Genomic DNA, 21,177 nt, shown 5'->3' with positions numbered 1-21,177 from the left:
ATTATTTATTAACATTTATTTGCTTAAAAGTAAAGTATCTAATAATTATTGTGAATATCTGAATGAGACTGGCCTTGCTTGATGTTATATTCCTGGCCTGAAATAAAATCTGGTCTGGCCCTCTTACCATCCTTGCAGAACCCTCGTTGGTCTCCTGTCACAGCTCCAGTCTGGACCTTTGAAAGCTCGACCTCCCTCTTCTCCGGCTTCACTTCACACACCAGCTCCCTGGACTTCCTCTCCTCCATGCCACGCTTCAACCAGGGGTCCTCAAAGCTCATATCACTGGAAATAGAAGCCAGAAGTGGTGCAGTGAATTTGTCTTTCATTAGGCTGGCCTTGGTGTGTGAAGACAGGATGGTTGGTTCCTGTATGACCATGGGTTTGACAGCCACACAGGGGTGCACACTGATGCTGGGCTTGAAGGGGGAGAAGTACCCCGGACCGGCCAGGATTTGGATGTTAGTTTTAGCCATGGAGGGAGGCAGTTTCCTCCGCCTGTCTTTCGTTGGAGTTGCCTTATCACACGTGTTTTCTGACAGGACCACCTCTCCGTCCAGACTCCCTCTTCTCAGGCTACCACAGCTCTCGTACCCACCCGGCCCCTCCGCCCTGAGCACCTGGCTCTGGGCGGGCTCAGGTTCAGCCAGGGCCTCCCCTTGCTGGCTCTGGGACTGACTGAAGCTGTGGATGGACTGGTCCGCCTCACTGGCCATGCTCAGGTCACTCATCCATGAGGAAATGGGTGAACCACAGCGTGATATCACTGTGGCCAAAGCTTCACCTTCGATCCGCAGCTTGGCCATGGCCACCTGCAACAGGATATAACTCAATTGGACAAGGTTGCTTGATAACAACTATGTAGTAAAAAAGGGCAGCCATTGGGGTTTTATTTTGTACATTTTGGCATCTAAAGATTATTTTTGTAATATTATTATTATTCATTTGAAATAAACCATCTTTAAATGTCTAAAACAATTGTTTTATTGCCATTTTTACATGAAAACATTTGTTGATCAATTAGTTACCCAAGTTACCCAAGGCTATTATTTCTCTGTCAATCGAATAATTGACAAGTTGTTGAAACCCTAATGGAAGTGTGTAAAAACGGTGTGATTCATCAATGCAGCAAACTAAATGTGATGTAACTGTAAGCATCCAGATTATCTAGAACACTTAAGGAAAAAAGTCTCTATCATATGGGAATTGTAATCTAAACTCGGATTAAAAAGGTAGACATTTTATCATACTATAACTGTCGATTAAATTATTAGTTTATAGACACCAAAAATGGAGTCACTGTGTCAATCGGCCAATGAAATGAGACAACATTTCCCATTAGTTTTCAATGATGGATGCAGAACCCTTATCTTAAGCCTTTGTTTTGGTGGGTATTGTTCTGTGTTTTTTTTTTACATTCAAAATATCTTGAAATCCATAGTGAGGACATATGTTTTAGGTAAGGACAGATGTCCACATGTTAATTTCCTTAGTTGCTGTAAATGTGAGTCGGTCCCACTAACCTCTGCCACCCCTGAGGTGGTTGCAGGCCCTGCAGGCATGTGATAATCCTTCACAGCTCCACCCTCAGCAGAACCGTGGCCCGAGGCGAGGGAAGTGACGGAGCAGCAGTCGCTCTTGAAGCTCATGATGCTCGTTGGACGACAGGTCAGATCCTGAGTGTCCATTATAGCTGTAACAACAAGGTCCTCTTCACCTCCAGAAACCACAGCATACATCAGTTCATCCTCCCCGCGCGAGAGAGGTCCAACTGTTCCTACAGATAGTGCCAGCCCTGAGGCTTCAAGTGGAGCAGAAAACAGAGGGAAAACATTTGTGTAAATGTTTATACAACATTTGTCGTGATAATTCCTTCTCTTTCTTTCTATAGGACTCATACTGTATGACTCATATCCTGCTCTCATAGCCATGACCCTCACCATCTCTGAGCGTGTCCAGGGGGATCGGAGGGACGTCGTCGTCACAGAGCGTCTCTGCTGATCCCAGGCTGGCGGACAGAGACTGAGCTGGCTCTCGGACCTGTGGACTCATGCCCACCGGAGAAGTCCTGGACAGCATGGAGTCCGTGGAGGAGCGGCCGCTGTCTGCAGCCAAACTGTCTGAAGAATCAGAAACACATTTGGCACCGTCATTACATGTGTTGTCCAAGGGACGAAAACAAGGAAATTGGCTTCACACAATGATTATAATTTGGACCCGCTGGTTATTATGATTATCTGTGTTGTGCACAAGTGACTCAATATGTGACTATATCTCATTTATGTAATGGTTTTGGCATAAAACAGCCCCCACATTACCTGCAAGAAAGACATGCGTGTTAGGATGCCCATTCACAGACTGTTAATGCATCAGTAAGTCTTAAGAAGTAACATTAAAATACTGAATTCTAGATAAAAAGATATACATACTGTCGGAGGTCAACACTTCTGTGCCCTGGCCATCCTGAGCCAGAGTGTAAGAGGACAGAGGAGGAGTCGCCGGCATCACGCCCTTCTGGGTGTACACTTTACAGCGCTGGGACGGGGAGGACGGAGGCCTGAGGAGAGATAAGAGGATCAAACATTTTCAAGCTGGTCTTTGAAGCTGTTGTCCTTTTACCCTTTTAGACTGTTTGTGAGATTCTTGGTTGCTGAGGGTTTAATTTAGTTATGTAAGCAATACATGTAACATTTTAGACAACAAGTCCACGTTATTAGCCCACAGTATTTCTGTGTACTTTACCTGTAGTCTGAGGTTTTGGTCAGGCTGGCGATGCCGAGGCGCGGTGATCCCAATGGACGGGCCTTCCCATCAGTGCCCATATTCAGACTCTCATGGCTGGTCAGAGAAACAATACAGAAGACATACATTCAATTTAAACATTTTCCAAAGGCTAATAGCAAAATATGCATGAAAAAGAGCTCCCTCTAATTAAAAGACACCCATCCTCACCTGTCATGCATGCAGCTCTTGGTCCTGTGCAGGGGGCTCGAGGTGATGCAGCTGTTCCCTGTGACGTTCCTGGTGCTGGTTACTATGGGGGAACCAGAACTCTGAGCCAGGCTGTGGATCATGGTCTGGGCCAGCTCTGCCTCCTCCACCACCTCCTTAATATCCTGCAGCTGCTGGTCATTGGTCCTCCTCCTGGAAGTGGTTACTGTCGAGGAAAAGAACTGCACTGCGCCTCCTGCAGCAGAGCCTGTGGGCGACGGACAGAAGAATTGTTTCTAAATCCCAAAGGTTGCAATAACTGTGAAATGAGACCTGACTTGATGCTGCATTGTTTAACACTAATGCACACCAGTTTTGGTTTGGTTCAATATATAATGTATGTTTGGTATGTGTAATAAAGGAATGTACCTGTTTTGGCTTCTGTATCCAACGCAGCAGCAGGGCCAGGCGCAGCGGGAGCTGAGGACGGGACAGTTGAGGACGGGACAGCTGAGGACGGGACAGCTGAGGACGGGACAGCTGAAGATGGGACAGCTGCAGATGGGACAGCTGAAGATGGACATGGCTCCTGTTTTGGGCCTGGTTTGCCCGCTGAACCCTCTTCAAATGGGAACTTTGCAACCTGAATAAAGGGACAGGTAAGATAAGAAATGCCACGTTTTTCATATCAGAAAACCTGAGATGGATTGATTTGGATGTTAAAAATGCACATTACAACTTTAAAAGACATCGTGACATGCAAAGAACTGAGTCTCTTACTACATATTTTGACAACAAAAATACTTTTCAAATGCATCATTTTTTTGCACAATTGAGAGCAAATGTTTTTTTAAAGAGAAAGGAAAACGCCACCGTAATTACAAACTGTCACAGCAAGCAGGAGGTTCTGCAGATACATGTTGAAAATATTAAGCAGATGGAGACAAAACTCTTTTTCCCATTTGAATAGATAGTTTTCAACTTGTCAAACAACATGTCAAACTTCAATACAGCCTCTCTTTCTCTTCTCTGGTGTATTTAGTTGTTGTTTCTCTTTAAATGAATACTGAAGATTCTCCTCACCTCCTCGCTGCCATCGATGCAGTCCAGTCTCTCCTGCAGCTCAGCAAATGTGTTGCACTTCAGGCACTCAGCTGCCTCCTCTGGGACGGGGGCCAGTGGCTGCCCCAGCAGAGAGGGCTGAGGCTGGGGGGGGCCCGGCTCCTCTGGCTCCACCTGTTGGAGCTGAAATCACAGAGACAGGAGTAATCTCATCTTTCTTTGCAACTAGCATTCTTCTGATTACTTCTGATTGTCTAAATGTAAATATATTTAAATCACCTTGTTCTGGGCTCCAGCTGGCTGTGTTTGGAGTGGCTCTGATGTTTTCCCTCGAAGCAAAGCAGGAATTATTGGTACAAATTCTGGCGGCCCCTCGTTGTCCGTCAACTCTCTGTCTGACACCGCGGCTCCATTCGGACCCACGTAGATCACCGTGTCACATGACTGCTCGCTGCTCGAATATTCGTCAGGGTCGCTGGACAGTCGCAGCAAGGGAAGGTCAGAGTCGGTGTCGCCACGGTGATGGAAAGGTCGTAAGTGAGTCGGTCGACGCATGCGACCTTCCTCGCAGGAGCTCTCTCCTCCAGAGGAGCTGGACGTGTATTGCTGAGAAATGGGAAGAGACAGGCGAGGAAGAGGCAGAGTGGGAGGTGAGAGAGAGAAACGACTCCCTTTTTAGATTTGCAGAGCATGTTTCCTTTTTTTTGCCTTTAATTGACAGTTCACAATGCAGGGAGATGGAAAAGATGGAGAGGAAGGAGAGAGGATGAAATCCATGTAGATCCTGGCCATGCACCAAGTAACGGATTAAAGATAAGAACTTTTTTTTAGATTAAATTATTCCTATTTCTTTCACAGACTGGCACTTTCACTCCAGTTTTATTTTTAGAGCCTTGAAGCCCTTGTCCTTTTTTTTCAATGGAACAATTCTGAAATAAGTGAGCATTTTAAGTGAAGTGGGAAGAAAGGTGTCAGCAGCACATGTGATGGAAAGTGATAGGAGATAATGAAATGCAACTCAAATAAGACGATTTGAACAGGATGTTTAATGGAGATTCGCACTGATTTACAACAGTTACATGTCCATCTGTTTAGAGCGTCTTAGTGGTAGTCTATCTTGAATTAAATGTACCACAAGTAAAAGTTCTATGGGATAAAGAGAGATTATCTTCAAAGGTTAATGAAGCATCAAGGTTTGAGTCTAACTCACCACTGTGACTTTAGTTTTCTTCTTTTTCATGCGGAGGACGCGGGAAGCAATCTGGATGGTGGAAAGCGTTTCTGAGAAATCTCTGGGTGAGGCAGAGATGTGAGCAATCATGGTGGTCCGGCAGTTCATGTTGCCTAGCGACTCCCTTAGCAACATGGTCAGCTTGCTGTCCCTAGTAACACACATATGCTGAGATGTGAGCATTAAAGACACTTTGGAAATACACACAAATAATTCACTCAAACATTCGATTCGATTTTCTAACGCACACCCCCACAGGTCTGACATATGACAAAAGGTTATTCATAATTATCCTTGGTTACAGTTTGTGTAACTATGGCAAAACACCACGCTAACAATTTACATATCATATAAATTAAGCTAAAATGTGTTAAATCAAGAGTGGATGATAATTATGAATCAAGTTAATGATCATTGATCATTGATATGACAAATATGACATCTGAAAATGAGCATGATAGGGCCCCTTTAAACATGTGAAAGGCTGCTTCTCCAGGCTAAAGCTTACACAGTCTAAACGAAAAGCACTCTGGATTTATGTATTCTAATATTGGGAGATGATATATGTCCCAGAGAGATTACGCTAGCAGATGGGAGAGTAACAGTAGGCTGTGTGTTTAAGAAAATACTTTCTCCTTGGTGGGCTACTGCAGTCGTGTGTGTGTGTGTGTGTGTGTGTGTGTGTGTGTGTGTGTGTGTGTGTGTGTGTGTGTGTGTGTGTGTGTGTGTGTGTGTGTGTGTGTGTGTGTGTGTGTGTGTGTGTGTGTGTGTGTGTGTGTGTGTGTGTGTGTGTGTGTGTGTGTGTGTGTGTGTGCGCACGTGTGTGTGTGTGCACGTGTGGATGTGTGTGTGTTGAGGCCTGCAGGCTGACAGTGAGTAAAGCTCCTCTGTGGCCTAATACCACACGCTGCTGTCCCCCTTCTCTAAAAACACAGCCTGCAGGCATGTCTCACACATATATGTATATTCACGTACACACACGGATCCAGTACACACCCGAGTGTGTATACACTCCTATCTTGACCTCCTCTTTCTCATCGATGCTCTATCCACTCCTCTCGTCTGTTTTCTTCTCTCTCTGTTTGCCGCCTCAGGCTTCAACAAACTCTCTCTTTTTCTCCATCTCTCTATCTCTATATCTCCCCGAGATTAATGTAGGTGAATTCATGACTCATGAAGTATTCATTTGCATGTTAATTCAAGTGCTGGGGACGTTGGATAAGAACTTACCTCTGAGACTGAGCTAGATTTACTGCAGTACCTTTTTTTGGGTGTAACATGGTGCTCTACATGATTTAAACGTGTCTATAAAGAAATTCCTAGATCACCATTATTATTATATAAAAAAAGAACTATAAGAATTATAGACGACCTTCTGAACATTTGTCTATAACCAATCACACTTATTTTGTTAATATAATCAATTCTATGGTCAAACGGTACACACAGCGTACTGTGACTGGATGGTTGTGTGTGACTCCACTACAGGAGAATGGGTGTCAGTGGAAAAATATAGGAGCTGCATGAATGAATTGGCACTTTGCCAGGAGAGATACAGCAAACCAGATGGAAGTGGTTCTGATTTGGTACGAGGAGCTGTAGAGAGTCCCTGATGACAAAAGTTGATGTTTAGTGAATGTGAGAAGAGCCTCTAAATCTCCCTGAGTGTGTTGTGGCGGAAACATTGTCCGTCTGGCATCACGCTGAGACGCTAGGATTCATGTCTTGGCAAGAGCCAAAGTGTTGATTTTGTGGTTACAGACAACTGTCTGCAGTTCTGTTTTAACTGGGAAGCTACAGAGGCATAGGAAAATGTCTACTGAGCAACTGGGACAGAATCGGGGTAACCTAGCAACAGTAGTGGAACGGGACTGGGATTATAAGAGCGTGATGGGACCCTAACCTGAAAGTAATGAAGCACTGGAGAGTCAGCCTTTAACTGGGGTGGAATGAATGAAGCAGAGTTATTGGACTCAAAATGGATTTTGAGTCGGAACCGAAAGAATATTAGTAACTGGCAGGTTGTCTGTCCCCCCCTCAATGAAGACTGAAATATCTCAACAACTCTCAAGTGGGCCGCATTTCTTATATTTGTATGGCCATAATAACCAAATATATTAACAGTACCTGGTACTCTTTTGATACCATCAACATTAAAATTCCAAGCGAGCTGAGCCAATACAAGAAGGTGGAGTTAAAACACAGCAGACTGCTGATTGGTCAGAGAGAATTGACCCATCTTATATTCCAAGTAAGAAGATAATTGAGCTACCTGCTGCTTAAAAAGACAGACATCCAACTAACTTGCTGCAGGTCTCCCTTGTAAAAGAGATCTATGATCTCAATGGGACCAATCTCGTTAAATAAAGGTTTGAAATTAAATGAAATTAAATGTATGAATACACTAGTCTTATATATCCTGCTGGCTGGTAGCCATGCGGTAACACACTCCTACTGTCTCCACTGAGATCCACGAGAGCTTGTGCTCTACAGACTTTGTTCAGTGATTTGTTGTTCTGCGGTGACTGTGTTGATCCTTGGCTCAAGAGAAGGCAGTGACACGGCATACGTTGCTAATTCTGTATCAAATCCCCTGACAATCCGTCAACAGTCTGAGTCACCGGTGCCAAACAGCTTTGCTCGCAGCCTCAGTGTAAGGTAGCAGGTGGTTTTGCAATGTAAATGCAAAATCTGGTGATTAAAATGAACTCAGCATGAATCAGAGAGTGAAAACACCCTTAAGGAGAGAGGAAGAGCAAAGAGGAATGAGAAACTGCATTTACAGTTTGTTTCATACGATGCACTGTTTATACTATACCATTGGGCATATAGTACTAAGTAGAAATAGGGTACTAAACTAACAGAAATTAAAATGTGTTCCCCCCTTTTTTCATTTCATGACTGTTAAAATCTGAATAAGGTCTCTATTCTATCTCTCCATCTCTCCCCTCCCTCCTTTACTCTCATTGCCAGTCAGTTAACCAGCTAAATGAATGTGATGAATATGTAACAGCAGCTGTTGTTGTTTATAACATTAAGTCTCAAAAACCTGAAGCAGCTTGAGACATCTCTCGTCTGCTTCCCTCCTCCTCTCACTCTTCGCTTCTCTGCACACTCCTTTCATTTCCTCATCTCCTCTCTTCTCCTTCTCTCCTCACACATACATTCAAACAGCAGCTTACTTGTAAGGTATGTGTTTGCTCCCGTTCACCAGGGCCAGGATCACGTTACCGAGGGCGGACAGAGAAAGGCACAGAGGGGCCGAGCTGGGCGAAGAGTTTTCCCTTCCTTTCCCACCTCCCGCTCCTCCTACTCCTCCTCCTCCTCCTACTCCTCCGAGCACTTTGACATCACAGCTGCCCAGGTCCAGCAGGTGGAGGCGACTGCGACCCCCTGACACTGGCAAAGTGAGAAAATGTGTCAGACATGGTGAGCCAGACAGAGGACGGTGAGGTGTGCATACATGTAAGAGGGGCTGAAGTGAAAAGGAATAGCACAGAGATGTTCAAAGTGGGAGAGTGGCCTCCCCATGGGGGGTCCACTCACCAAAACACGCCTTTCAGTCGAGGATTTATGGAGCTAACACCAACCCTTTCTTCAAGTTTAATTCCCCACAAGATGCGGCACAATAAGTTCAATTGATTTGTGATGGAATAATAATCCAGTCAACTATATCATCAACAAACACATATTTTCCGTGGTGTTGATTTCAGGAGTATAGACCCTACAATCCCTCAAGAAAGACAACAATAATACAATTTCACATAATCAAACGTTGCAGCTTGAGATGTTTTTCTGAATTCAGGGGCTATGGACACACACACACACACACACACACACACACACACACACACACACACACACACACACACACACACACACACACACACACACACACACACACACACACACACACACACACACACACACACACACTTTTGCCTTTTTTGTCACACATGCATACGTAAAAGCACTCGGGGTGTTAATTATCATTGTTATTTTGGTCTGACATCTGTCTCAGTGTCTCATTGTTATCCACACAAAGAAACTCACACTACCCATTCATTATCATCCAGTTATTGATGGAGACATGAGTGCAGGTGTGATATGTCTAAACAAATCATCCATATCAGGATCATACAGTCTGTGACAGGCATGTGCACAACTCTGTCAGGAAGTCTGTTGCCGGCGCTCCTTATATATCTATAGTGAGTATAGTAAATGCTTTGGTCTGTCTATCATTGTTGTTTCTTCCATGTGTGGAAGCAATATTTCAATAGTATTATTATCAGGTGTAGGACTCACAGCAGGCATCATGTGATGTGGTAATAACATAAAAGAGTAGTTTCTGCAGCAGTAAAATAAGCTTTTTGTTTGTTGTTGTTAGTATTATAATGAATAGGTACATTAGAACAAACAGTACTTACTCCCTCCTTTGCCGGTCTTTTCCATGCGATACTGGTATATGTGTAGTGTAAACAGCATGTGTGAGTTCCTGTGTTCTTCTTCGGTGGTGTTTGGCCGCTGGCTGCTGTGGCGAGCTGCTATGGCTGCATCCAGAAACCAGGCGGCCTTCTCTGGGGTCGGAGCACGCAGCTCAGACTGGTTCTGGAGCTGGGAGTTGTGTGGGAGGAGAAAAATGGTGTGAATATAAGAAAGGGCCAAGAGCCAGACAAGAGGGAAGATACCATTTAATCTTATCTGAGGCTCAGTTTACTTGCCAAAAAGTGTCTAAACACGGAAAATACTGTGTAGTATTAGGATTGTACATGATTTGCATGTTCAAATAAAGCATTTTCTAATTTGCCTGCAGATATGCCAGTCAGAGAACAATGGAATCAAAGGTGAGAGAGAGAGAGAGAGAGAGAGACAGAGAGAGAGAGAGAGAGAGAGAGAGAGAGAATGAGAGAGAGAATTTGTGGATATACTTCAGGTTATCATTACTGATGAGATTATGTCAGATTAGTTAAGGATTATACAGATGTTCTTGTTTCAGACCCTATAATCCCATAAACAAAACTGCAACCACACACACACACACACACACACACACACACACACACACACACACACACACACACACACACACACACACACACACACACACACACACACACACACACACACACACACACACTAGTTAATCTTCCGTCAGTCAGATGTTAATTGAGCTCCTCTTCATACACACACTATTCACATTATTATGTAATTAAAACTTTAAAATGAATGATGATGATAACATTAACTATAAGTGGGATTCAATGTAATGCCTTTTGTTGGCTGATTCATGCTTATTAAAGTGAATTATTTATCATTAAATTAAATGAAAAAACATCGGTCCACAATCTTGAATATAAGCAGACAACATATTTTTCTCTAGCTATCCTTTTATTTGTTCATGTCATTGAATCATACACTTGACATTTCTTTTCTTTGATTCTGACTAAGCCAGTCAGAGCTATTTCTGAACCCTGTGTTTTAAAAGACGCTTAGTTTATTTTTGAAGAAAAAAAGACTATAATGGCATGATAAAGCTACCATATTTGATTTGCTGCTCCAAGGTGACTATAAGTCTAAGGAAGCACGCGTATCCCACAGCTATTCGCCTGAGGCTCCAAGAAATAAAGGCAGAGCATATTGATACAAGGCCAGAGGCTGTTCATACACACAGGATTTAATATACAGCAGTCACATTACATAAGCAAATATTCCCGTCAGCTGCTACAGTGTGTTTGAGTGTGTGCAGGTGTTTGTGTGAGTGTATGTTTCTATACCTGCATGCCACAGATGGGGTCCTCAAACAGGTAGACTCCAGGTGACTGTCCATCCTGTAGGCTTCCTGTAGCGACTTCAGACAGCAGGTCCTTAAGGTTCTCCTCTTTTCCCCAAACCTACACACACACACACACACACACACACACACACACACACACACACACACACACACGCACACGCACACGCACACGCACACGCACACACACTTGTCAGACAAATTGTAAAGGGAATATCTAAAACCATATCAGAGAAAGTTTAAAGTAAATATTACAGTGATAAGCATTTGATGTGCCACTGCCAGCACTAAAGCTACTGAATTGACCACTTAGTAAAGATATTTTTAGTAACCTCCTCTCCTAAAAGTCTGCATCAACCGAGTTGCCAGTAACACTGACCTCCACTGCAGAGACGCGCACTGAGAAGCGAGCTCCGGTTTTTTCCTTCCTCTCATTGATGAGCTTAAACAGCCAGGAGATGGCACATGGGATTATTCCCAGAGTTTGAAGCGAGTCATCTCGGCCAATCATGGTGTAGGATTTACCTGCAAGAGGCAGACAGGAAGGCAAAATAAGGGTGCAGAAAAAGATGGACATCATCGGTAACACTAGCAAGTGAAAAGGTGCTCTGTGTGAATAGGTGTGTGTGTGTGTGTGTGTGTGTGTGTGTGTGTGTGTGTGTGTGTGTGTGTGTGTGTGTGTGTGTGTGTGTGTGTGTGTGTGTGTGTGTGTGTGTGTGTGTGTGTGTGTGTGTGTGTGTGTGTGTGTGTGTGACGTGTGTGTGTGTGTGTGTGTGTGTGTGTGTGTGTGTGTGACATGTGTGTGTTTGAATGCCAATGTGCACATGGAGCATCCATATCTATCACTTGGGACACAAGATGATGATTATCCTCACCACACACACACACACACACACACACACACACACACACACACACACACACACACACACACACACACACACACACACACACACACACACACACACACACACACACACACACACACACACACACACACACACACACACACACACACACACACACACACACACACACCTGCTCTGACTGTCAGGAGTGGGAGATCAAACACACACCTAAACAAAGCCATATGTCACACCTCACAATCACCCTGACACTAACACTTACACAGAAACAGAGGACTTCAAAAGCCTGGCTGCTGTGATGCAGGGTAGAGAAATGTGTTCACATTTGTTCAAAGATGCAGCGTGGAGGGGCGGTTGTCAGCTGCACTGAAATTGTACATTTTTCTCCCTCAATGTTTTTACAGGGGCGTCAAGACTTACTGTCAAAACAAAGGTTCATTTTATGTATTGTCACATACTGATTCAGAGAAATAGGGAAAAAGTTCAACACAAATGTTTAGACATTGTTTATAACTTTACAGTAGTGGAAATGAAATCCTTTATTGGTCTCTAAAGCGCAATGCTGAATCTGCTATAGATAAAACTTACAAATTACTGTATGTCAAAGTATACAATAAAGAATATGATCAGTTGTATAAAAATAAGCAACATTTAGTCATTTACTTTGATTTAACTGAATTTATGTTTGATTTATTTGTATTAAATCCAATGGGCTCCCTCGATCATAATGGCACTTTGTCTTACCGCTACCATAACCACAGAGTACTTGAACAACAGTCCTTTCTCTTGTTTTGCCTTTCAGGGCTGTGTAAGGGAGTCTTAAATTACATCTACAAGTTCTGACTACCACAGGCTGTCAGATATGGTCAGATAGATTACTGCTGATTACACTGACTAATACTGTAACACAGTGACAACACACTACAGGCAACAAAGCTGTGTGTGTTGTCTGTGTGTGTGCCCATGTCTGGTTAGTTGATGCATATTCACATTAATTGGTCCCTTCAAGCAGAGCTTCGCATGCTGTGAGAAGGAAAGTGAACAGGGCGAAGACAGTGTGAGAGAACAAGGCAGCTCTGTATCACCAGTTCAAAGACATGCACACATGAGCTTACACACATACACACTCATCATTTATAAAAGATGATCCAACCTAAGCCAATAATCCATTAACGTTTACCATAATCCATCAGACATGACTCAAAGCCAGAGGATTCAATTACATTCCTGAAGTCCATCCATTTATTTTAGTATCTGCCTATTCAATGAAAAGCCTGGTTACTCTTTGCAAAAGTGTGTGTGTGTGTGTGTGTGTGTGTGTGTGTGTGTGTGTGTGTGTGTGTGTGTGTGTGTGTGTGTGTGTGTGTGTGTGTGTGTGTGTGTGTGTGTGTGTGTGTGTGTGTGTGTGTGTGTGTGTGTGTGTGTGTGTGTGTGTGTGTGTGTGTGTGTGTGTGTGTGTGTGTGCGCGTACATGAGCAGACTTGTGTGTGTCCCCATATGTGCATATCTACAGCCAAGGGCCACAAGGCTGAAGATAAATGCTCCTTGTTTCAATTTCCCCATTTTAATTAGGAAAAAGGTAACGCCGTTATAATGCAGCCTCATTAAGATCCATGGCCTTAGGAGAGCTGTATGGAGAACAATTATCTCATCTGCTGTAGCCGTTTTAACTGAAACCAGCGATGTTAGAGTCGCTCCACGGCATTAATATAACAGTAAAATTGATTGAAAGAGCAAACTCTCTTTGATGGATCATATAAAAGCTGTTGCATTATTAAAGCCAGAAAATCTGGAAATGCCAATTACTCAACATAGCCAAACACTGACAATAGGAGGTGTGTGTGTGTGTGTGTGTGTGGGTTCCAGTCACATTACTATCCACTATGAATCATCTTCATGGACCATGACACAGTTATCCCAGGTGTGAATGTTTGAATGCTGAGTGAAGACATGTAAACATGGTGAGAGATGTGAAACAGTGATCAACACTGCCTGTCGGAGCTTTCTTTGGTTGGCCTTTTTGATAGCAGGAAACATACAGCCTGATTTATCACAACTACGTGGCGTACACTTGTGGTTTTATTTTGCAACGAGGGCTGGTTTGCAACATTACCAGTGTGTTGTATATCTTTTCATTAGGGTTTACCAAACACCCAACAGTGTTGGCTGGTGAGGCTAATTGTCGGCTGAATTTGGTAATACATGACACATTGCTTTCAGTTGACTCTCAGTTTTACCTTCAATTTAAGTGGTTTACAGTATAGTTTATAGTAGACAAATGCAATTAATGTGTCTAAAAAGCTGACTTTAACTTTCTGACTGTCTGAAAAACGTATGTCTTTTGACCTTTCGATTCAATGTAGCGAATGTGTTGCCAGTGATGACAGTAAAAATGACAAAATTAGAACCAATGTTGAGAATACTCATACTACTAGCCTTCCTCTACTATTCAGACATACCCAGTAGGGTGGTCCTTAAAATTGAAAGTCGGAAGGGGTACATAAAAATTCACCAGGAGAGTTGTCTTGACTAATAGAAGGAATTCTGGGGGTTGGAGCTTAGACTTTCCGACTTTCAATTTTAAGCACCACCCTACATGAGGCTAAACTTCAAGGTTGATGAGGGGGGGGTAAATGTGGTGGTTGGAGCTTAAAATAAATGAATTCAAAACATTTACCTCTCACGAAAGACCACCCTTACCCAGTGCTCACATTCAAAAACTACGCATGTAATCAATTCTTAGTCCAGTGAAAGGACGCTACAATCATAAATTGAAAGTGTCTTTTTACAGCAGCAGCGGAGTCAAAGGAAAGATGACTGAATGGTTAAGCATTTGGAAGCAAAAAGCAAAAGCACCAATTTGGCAATATCTGGGATTTTAAGGGCTCTACAAATTCTTAAATTGAGTGTCATCGATGGAATTATTTTCTTGAAAAATGTTTATTGAAATCTGTGTTTAATAACCGGTGCAAAATTGTCCTCACCCTGGCACCCCTACTCATTAACAAGACACTAATTCATAACAAATGTATAAATGAGTTTACTTTTACAACTGGTTTGGTCAGACATGAAATCCCCACAGCACAACCCAAGGAAACACAGCGCTTTGCATGTTGGTTTTACATAAAAATTCATTAGTGTTTGTTCCCGGGCTCAGCCGTTAACACAGTTAAGTGTTCCCTGCTGAACTGCTGCATTTCAATTCCCTGCCTTCGTCCTCTGCCAGCAGTTGAAGGGGACTTAGAAACTCCAACATGCTGTATGAAGATCACAAGCCAAGAAGGGTAATGCTGCGAACATGCTGAGGGATAAACACAACGGGGACCAACCGAGGGTTGAGTTACATCTTTGGCTGTGTGTGGGTGAGTGTGTGTGGTGGGTCCAGGCATGTTGCAGTAAGGGATGCTGACCCTTTTTAAGACAGCTTCTCTTAAAACCAGCTAGAGAAGGATTAGAGAGAGAGAAACACAGACTGAGAATGCTTTCAGCTTCACCAGACACTAATCCTCATCTTTCTCTCTCTGATAGATGAGAGCCAGTTGAGAGACGGTCGAGTAAGAGACTGACACACTGACGCACACACACACACACACACACAGACACAGACACAGACACAGACACACACACACACACACACACACACACACACACACACACACACACACACACACACACACACACACACACACACACACACACACACACACACACACACACACACACACACACACACACACACACACACACACACACACACACACACACACTGAGGATGACTCACGAGACACACATGCTCTGTTTTTTTAGTGTGTGTGTGTGTGTGTGTGTGTGTGTGTGTGTGTGTGTGTGTGTGTGTGTGTGTGTGTGTGTGTGTGTGTGTGTGTGTGTGTGTGTGTGTGTGTGTGTGTGTGTGTGTGTGTGTGTGTGTGTGTGTGTGTGTGTGTGTGTGTGTGTGTGTGTGTGTGTGTGTGTGTGTGTGTGCATTACCCAGCTTGGAGTGCCCAAAGCAGAAGACGCAGCCATCTGCTCCGTTCACCACTGACTGAATCACCTCGGCAACCGTTCCCGCACACACCTCCGCCTAGCAACAGATAAAGAGAGAGATGAGGGGGTAAGGTCAAGAAATTAAATACCTGGACAATATTAAACTGTGTTCGTTAGAGAACGTATCTTCATGGGAGTCATAGAAGGTGTGTACATTTGAGTGACAGATAACCCAAAAGAAGATGGTAAAATGTAGAAGCTGGGTTTGTTCCTCATTAGTGTTGCTTATTCTTAATTTATTTAATCCATGTATTTGTTCATGTAAATGGTCTGCAAAGGCTAAAATCTCAAAGTTCCCTCCAGAGTGAGTTTCTCTCCAACACACTCCCTCCGTGACTGAAACGCCTTCATGGGAATCCTTTGTTTATTTTCATAAAAGTGACATCACTACGTAACACTCGCGCTTCTATTTGCTAGCGCTCAAACACAATGTACGTGATAGACATCTTCAAGCGGTTGACCAATCACAACAGAGCCGGCCAGAGCAGACTGGGCTCTGGTTTCAGACAGAGGGTGAAAAGAGGTGCTGCAGCACAGGCAATATGAGAAAAATAAAGACCTTATTCAATACAAACAAAACACAAATATGAACCTGAAAATATGCATTATAGGACCCCTTTAAAATGTGATGCACAGGCTTGAACAACTACAATGTTAATTGGGCGGCATGAAAATAGAAAATTTCCACTTTTTTAAAGAGACTTGAAGTTTGAGTGTGTTAATTCTATACTAGAGGCCTAGTTTGATTTTACATTTTGGGGTCAAATCTTGGATGTGAATCTTGAATGCTGGTCTGCTGTCAAGCCGAGTTCAGATGTATTTATAAGACTCAGCAAGAGTACTAGGTGTTCCATTTAAAGGTTTAATAGCAGTGAAGTCAGAGGCACTGGTGAGGGTGGAGAATACCATGCAATTGGTATTTTATGAATTCAAAACTAATCGGTGAAAACGGAGCGATAATTAGAAAGCATCAAAGACAGACTGGAGACGAGACTCGGCCGGCTGGAGTGAAAGCTGCATTAAGCATTGACACTAAGTCTGCTGAATGGGAATAATGGAACTCATTCTCATACAATTATTCCTTTTGATAGCATGTTAGATACACCACATACATTGCAATTATTCCAAAGAGAGTTCCTTTTTCATTTTTAATTGACTATATTAATTTGAAAGGGTAACCTCAGCTGCTCTGGCTCCGTCCGAATAAAAAAAAAACACTCCTGATTCACCCCCTATTTATGACATCAATACAGTAAGTCCAGGTTTCTTCTGATTATCTTCAAGAAATTCAACTGAACATTGTCTTTCAGATTAGTGTCATGAAAGGTCCTTTGTTCTCCTAACTCATAATCACTTTTCTTACCTGTGATGCATCAGGAGGGAACGCAGCATCAAAGGTGAACATCTTTGGAGGGACCTGATTGGCTGCTGCCTTCTTCGTGGAGGCAGCGCTTTGTGTCTGATTGGCTGACGGGTCCATGATGGTGATTTGCTTCTTCCTGTGATCAACTTTAAGGAAGGAACTGGATTCAGCTGCGTCCGACTGAGACACTGGACACACGCGCACCATCACTTTCACCTGAGGGTAGGACACAGAAAACACATATTCAGATACATTTGAAACAACAGAGTATAACACCTGCTATGTTATGCTCTACAAATACCCATGATAGATCCAGAAGTTGAACAGAACATCTCCCAATAATGCAACTTTTTAAGAAGCACTGGTCGGGTTTGCAAATTATCTCTGAAATAAATTATTTCTGGTCTGATGATTTATAAATCAGTTAGATAAGACTTTAATCAACAGGCACAAAACACACATTCATAAAGTGCAAAAGGTCTAAAGTTACAGTTATACTTTTGTGATGCCTTTGCAGATCCTTAAGTATCTATTATGTGCTCTACCTGGCGCTCCTATGTTGATAAAGAGTTTCTGATGTGTTTTCTTGTCAGCTGTTTTTGCATCAATACTTACTCTAACCCACTTGCACTTCAAGGGCACTTCAAGGGCACTGTAAAGGCGTGTTTGCTAGAGGGCATCTGAACTCATCTGAGCCGTGACAAAAGACTTCCAAAGTCATAACATCCCACTTTTATTTCTTTTGAGTCTTAGATATGTTTTCACTCTCTCCTCACCTAAATGCTTCTTCTGCCCTCCTCCTCCCTTCACACCCTTTACCTGTCACTCTTATCTCTCTCTCTCTCTCTCTCCCTCCATCCTAAATCCCTTCCCTTTCCTCTCCTCCTGTCTACCTTCAGCTCGCTGCCTCAAATCTAAAGCCTGAAGTGCAGGAATCCTGTGTTTAGCTTTCTCTCCTCTTCTCGCTCTTCCTTTCCTCCCACTCATGTCATAAACTGTTAGTATCCGCAATTTAGCGCCTGACAGCTGCTCTTGTTTTCTTTGATACCAGAGGAGGCAAAACGCTGCGTCATCAGGATCTGAGCGAGTACCAGAACATTTTACCATATAAACATCCTTTTCTCTGTTAGTGAAGTTGCTTTAAAGTTTGAAGAACTTTCTAGCAGTTCATTATGGATCTCTTTATCCTCCTCTGGCTCATCAGGGTGAATTAGTCTTTGTCTTTCCTTCTCTTTTGAACTTTTACTGCTCTCTGATTCAGTCCATCTGTGTGTTGTCTTCTTCTCGTTATGTTTGTTGCTTAGTCTTCCCACCTGCTACATGATTATCCAGGAGATTTACCACAGATTTCCCCTCCTGACAAGTGGAGGCTTAGTTAAAGTAAATGCATGGTGCAGAGTGTCAGATGCAAAGGGACATTTATGGATTTAGTCTAAACACAACACCAGCTGTCACAGAAACTGATCTGAGCGTCCCTGATCATGAAATATATTTCATATTGAGCAAATACTGACTTTTGCTGCCTTTGCTCAAAGCGAAGTGAATATTTTTTACACCAACTGGAACAATATTGTAAGCCATTTAGTTGAGTGGCCTCTTGATGAAATGCTGAGTAAATTAAAGTTTGGTTTTTATTGTGAAAGATAAAACGGTAATAATTTGGAGTCAAATGCACCTTTGGAAGAGATAAACTGAGTCACAAAAGTAAAGTAACAAGTAGTGTAACTAATTAACCTAGTGTTATCACTTTCTCAATGAGTAACAGGTAATGTGTGATTGATTACATTTCTCGAGTAACTTTTCCATCACTGCTCCTTCTTTAAAGGTCCCATGTCATGTTTTTTCGGTTATTACCCTTCCCATTGTGTGTTATGTAGCTTTTTCTGCATGTAAACGGTCTGCAGAGTCACAAACCCTCAAAGTACACCCTGTAGCGAGTAAAACTCCAACACAGAAAATACCTGTCTATGCTGCCCCAGAACGCCTCGTTGGAGATTTCTCTTTTTCCATTGTTTTCTTCTTGGGTTCTGTGACGTGTGAATACCCAAATCAACAACAAATGGACCAATCCGCGGAGCACCTCATACACCAGGATCCCTTGGCTAACTAACAGGGAGTCCCATTGACTTGCATAGAGCTCCCTGAACGCTGGGAATAGACGAGTTGGGATCGTGGAGAAATGCTCTCCGCAGACCCATTCTCACAGCGTTATAAACCTGTTTCTTACTCAATATCAAGCCACACTTATTGTTTTTACTTCGGCTGTGAGAGTTTGTGTGTGCTCAGGATAAGTTTTGCTGTGTCTCGCTGTATCGCCAACCCGGAAACCTGTCCGCTCCTCGCAGCAGCTCGCAGCAACGAGCCTCGCAACGTCCCGACCAATCAGAGCACACTGGGCTCACATGGAGGGGGGGGGGGCAGGAGCTCCAACAAGCCGTTTAGGACAGAGAGTGAACACACATACTATACAGAGATGCTGTATGAGAAACCAATGTGAGTTTGGAAAATTGCACAATTTAAATCTATTCTAGTAGACAATGGAAATATGATCAGTAGAAATGGCCATGACATGGGGCCTTTAATATTGACACACAATTGCCATGTGGCGTCTCTGTGTTGTTCTTTTAAACATATGCAGACTGGTCTCAACTAACTAACTTTTTATTCCATGATTTTAGACATTTGTATCAGTTTCTTCAGGTGCTATAAAAAGATTCTGATAAAGACTCATCACATCTTATTTTGTACCAAGTAGTACTATGGCCACGCCAAGCCTCTCCCTCACCAAAACCATCGTCTTTGTAAAGACTATAGGAATAAATACCCTAACACATTTTAACTTTGTTAGAAAACCACTCATGTCATATTTCCTTATTGTATTCTTTCAAAAGTTGAATCTTAAATTAATGTCAAGGAAATGATTTAAAGGTAGGTCAGAACCATGACATGACATGGCTATACAAAATACAAGTGTAAAAACGTGGTTAACCACTTAGAAAGTTTGCCTGCTATCTAAAATAAAAAGATACCCATTCTGTGAAATCTGAAATACTACAAGTTTACGGTAAATTAGCTTCAGCTGGGATCGCTGACTGCACAACATCTCTAGATTGATTTGGACGAGGCAGTTTAAGGCGTGACACATGCAAAGAGCTGAATGTCCAAGAAACAGCAAATCAGCTGACAGTCAACAATAAACAGGCTGACAGTTAAAGGATATTCAATTTTAAATCTTTACAGTCTTTGTGAGTTGACAGAAAGGAAATGAGTGCATTGTTAGTTGTGGCCTCTGTAAGACTAGACTGTCAGGATGTCGCTCAATCCTCGAATAACACCAATATATTGACCCAGTCCTTCAAAACATCTAATATATGGATGGAGGATTGAGCATCTGTGTGTAGTTTGGTATAGATAATGAAAGGATGGATGAACAAGAGTATTGAAGTATTTCTGCTAGAGTGTGCAGGATAGTCACGGTTAGGTTATACACTGTCTGTGACAAATACAAAATAAGAAAGAATTATGATCTTATTTGACCATTTATTTCCTCACTAGTTTGACAGGGCTCACAGGTGCCGGGCAGATGAAAGAGACTAGTGCGTTTATGTGGCTCCTAAGAGGTAAGAGACGAGAGGAGGAGAGATCCTTTGTCTGTGAACGCTTGTTAGCACAGATGAATCATCGTCTGAAGTGTGATTCTACACTGCACTTCCAGTCAAACACCACCATGGGACGACGAATCACACACTAATCCCAAAACACTCCCACCCCCCAACTGCACTCTGCATTGGGTATATAGAGATAGAAAGACTGTTAGTTAGCTGTGAAGAAGGATGTTATCTTATATAAAAACAAGTCAGTGACAAGAAAAACCTGTTAAATGTATGTC

At 42.8% G+C, this 21,177-nt stretch overlaps 1 protein-coding gene across 2 annotated transcripts in view; it reads right to left on the bottom strand.

The window, feature by feature from the left end:
- Window positions 1–21,177, bottom strand: part of kif26ba (kinesin family member 26Ba) — an 86,535-nt gene that overhangs the window by 11,252 nt on the left and 54,106 nt on the right. The window contains exons 6-21 of one of the 2 annotated variants that reach the window (XM_079664887.1): window positions 17,289–17,504; window positions 15,869–15,962; window positions 11,395–11,540; window positions 10,999–11,115; window positions 9,652–9,838; window positions 8,407–8,623; window positions 5,204–5,375; window positions 4,273–4,599; window positions 4,015–4,176; window positions 3,361–3,574; window positions 2,953–3,199; window positions 2,743–2,838; window positions 2,430–2,557; window positions 1,941–2,120; window positions 1,524–1,801; window positions 74–812 (exon numbers count right to left, since the gene is read on the bottom strand). In XM_079664887.1, coding sequence (XP_079521013.1) covers window positions 74–812; window positions 1,524–1,801; window positions 1,941–2,120; window positions 2,430–2,557; window positions 2,743–2,838; window positions 2,953–3,199; window positions 3,361–3,574; window positions 4,015–4,176; window positions 4,273–4,599; window positions 5,204–5,375; window positions 8,407–8,623; window positions 9,652–9,838; window positions 10,999–11,115; window positions 11,395–11,540; window positions 15,869–15,962; window positions 17,289–17,504 — 3,520 coding nt within the window. The remainder of the gene's footprint in view (window positions 1–73; window positions 813–1,523; window positions 1,802–1,940; window positions 2,121–2,429; window positions 2,558–2,742; window positions 2,839–2,952; window positions 3,200–3,360; window positions 3,575–4,014; window positions 4,177–4,272; window positions 4,600–5,203; window positions 5,376–8,406; window positions 8,624–9,651; window positions 9,839–10,998; window positions 11,116–11,394; window positions 11,541–15,868; window positions 15,963–17,288; window positions 17,505–21,177) is intronic. The other variant, XM_079664888.1, reaches the window with a different exon arrangement.

The sequence above is a fragment of the Notothenia rossii genome, assembly GCF_949606895.1.
Source record: "Notothenia rossii genome assembly, chromosome: 2".
Classification (NCBI taxonomy): Eukaryota; Metazoa; Chordata; class Actinopteri; order Perciformes; family Nototheniidae; genus Notothenia; species Notothenia rossii.
The sequence above is the reverse complement of the archived record's forward strand: the minus strand, read 5'-3'. Positions and strand labels throughout refer to the sequence as shown.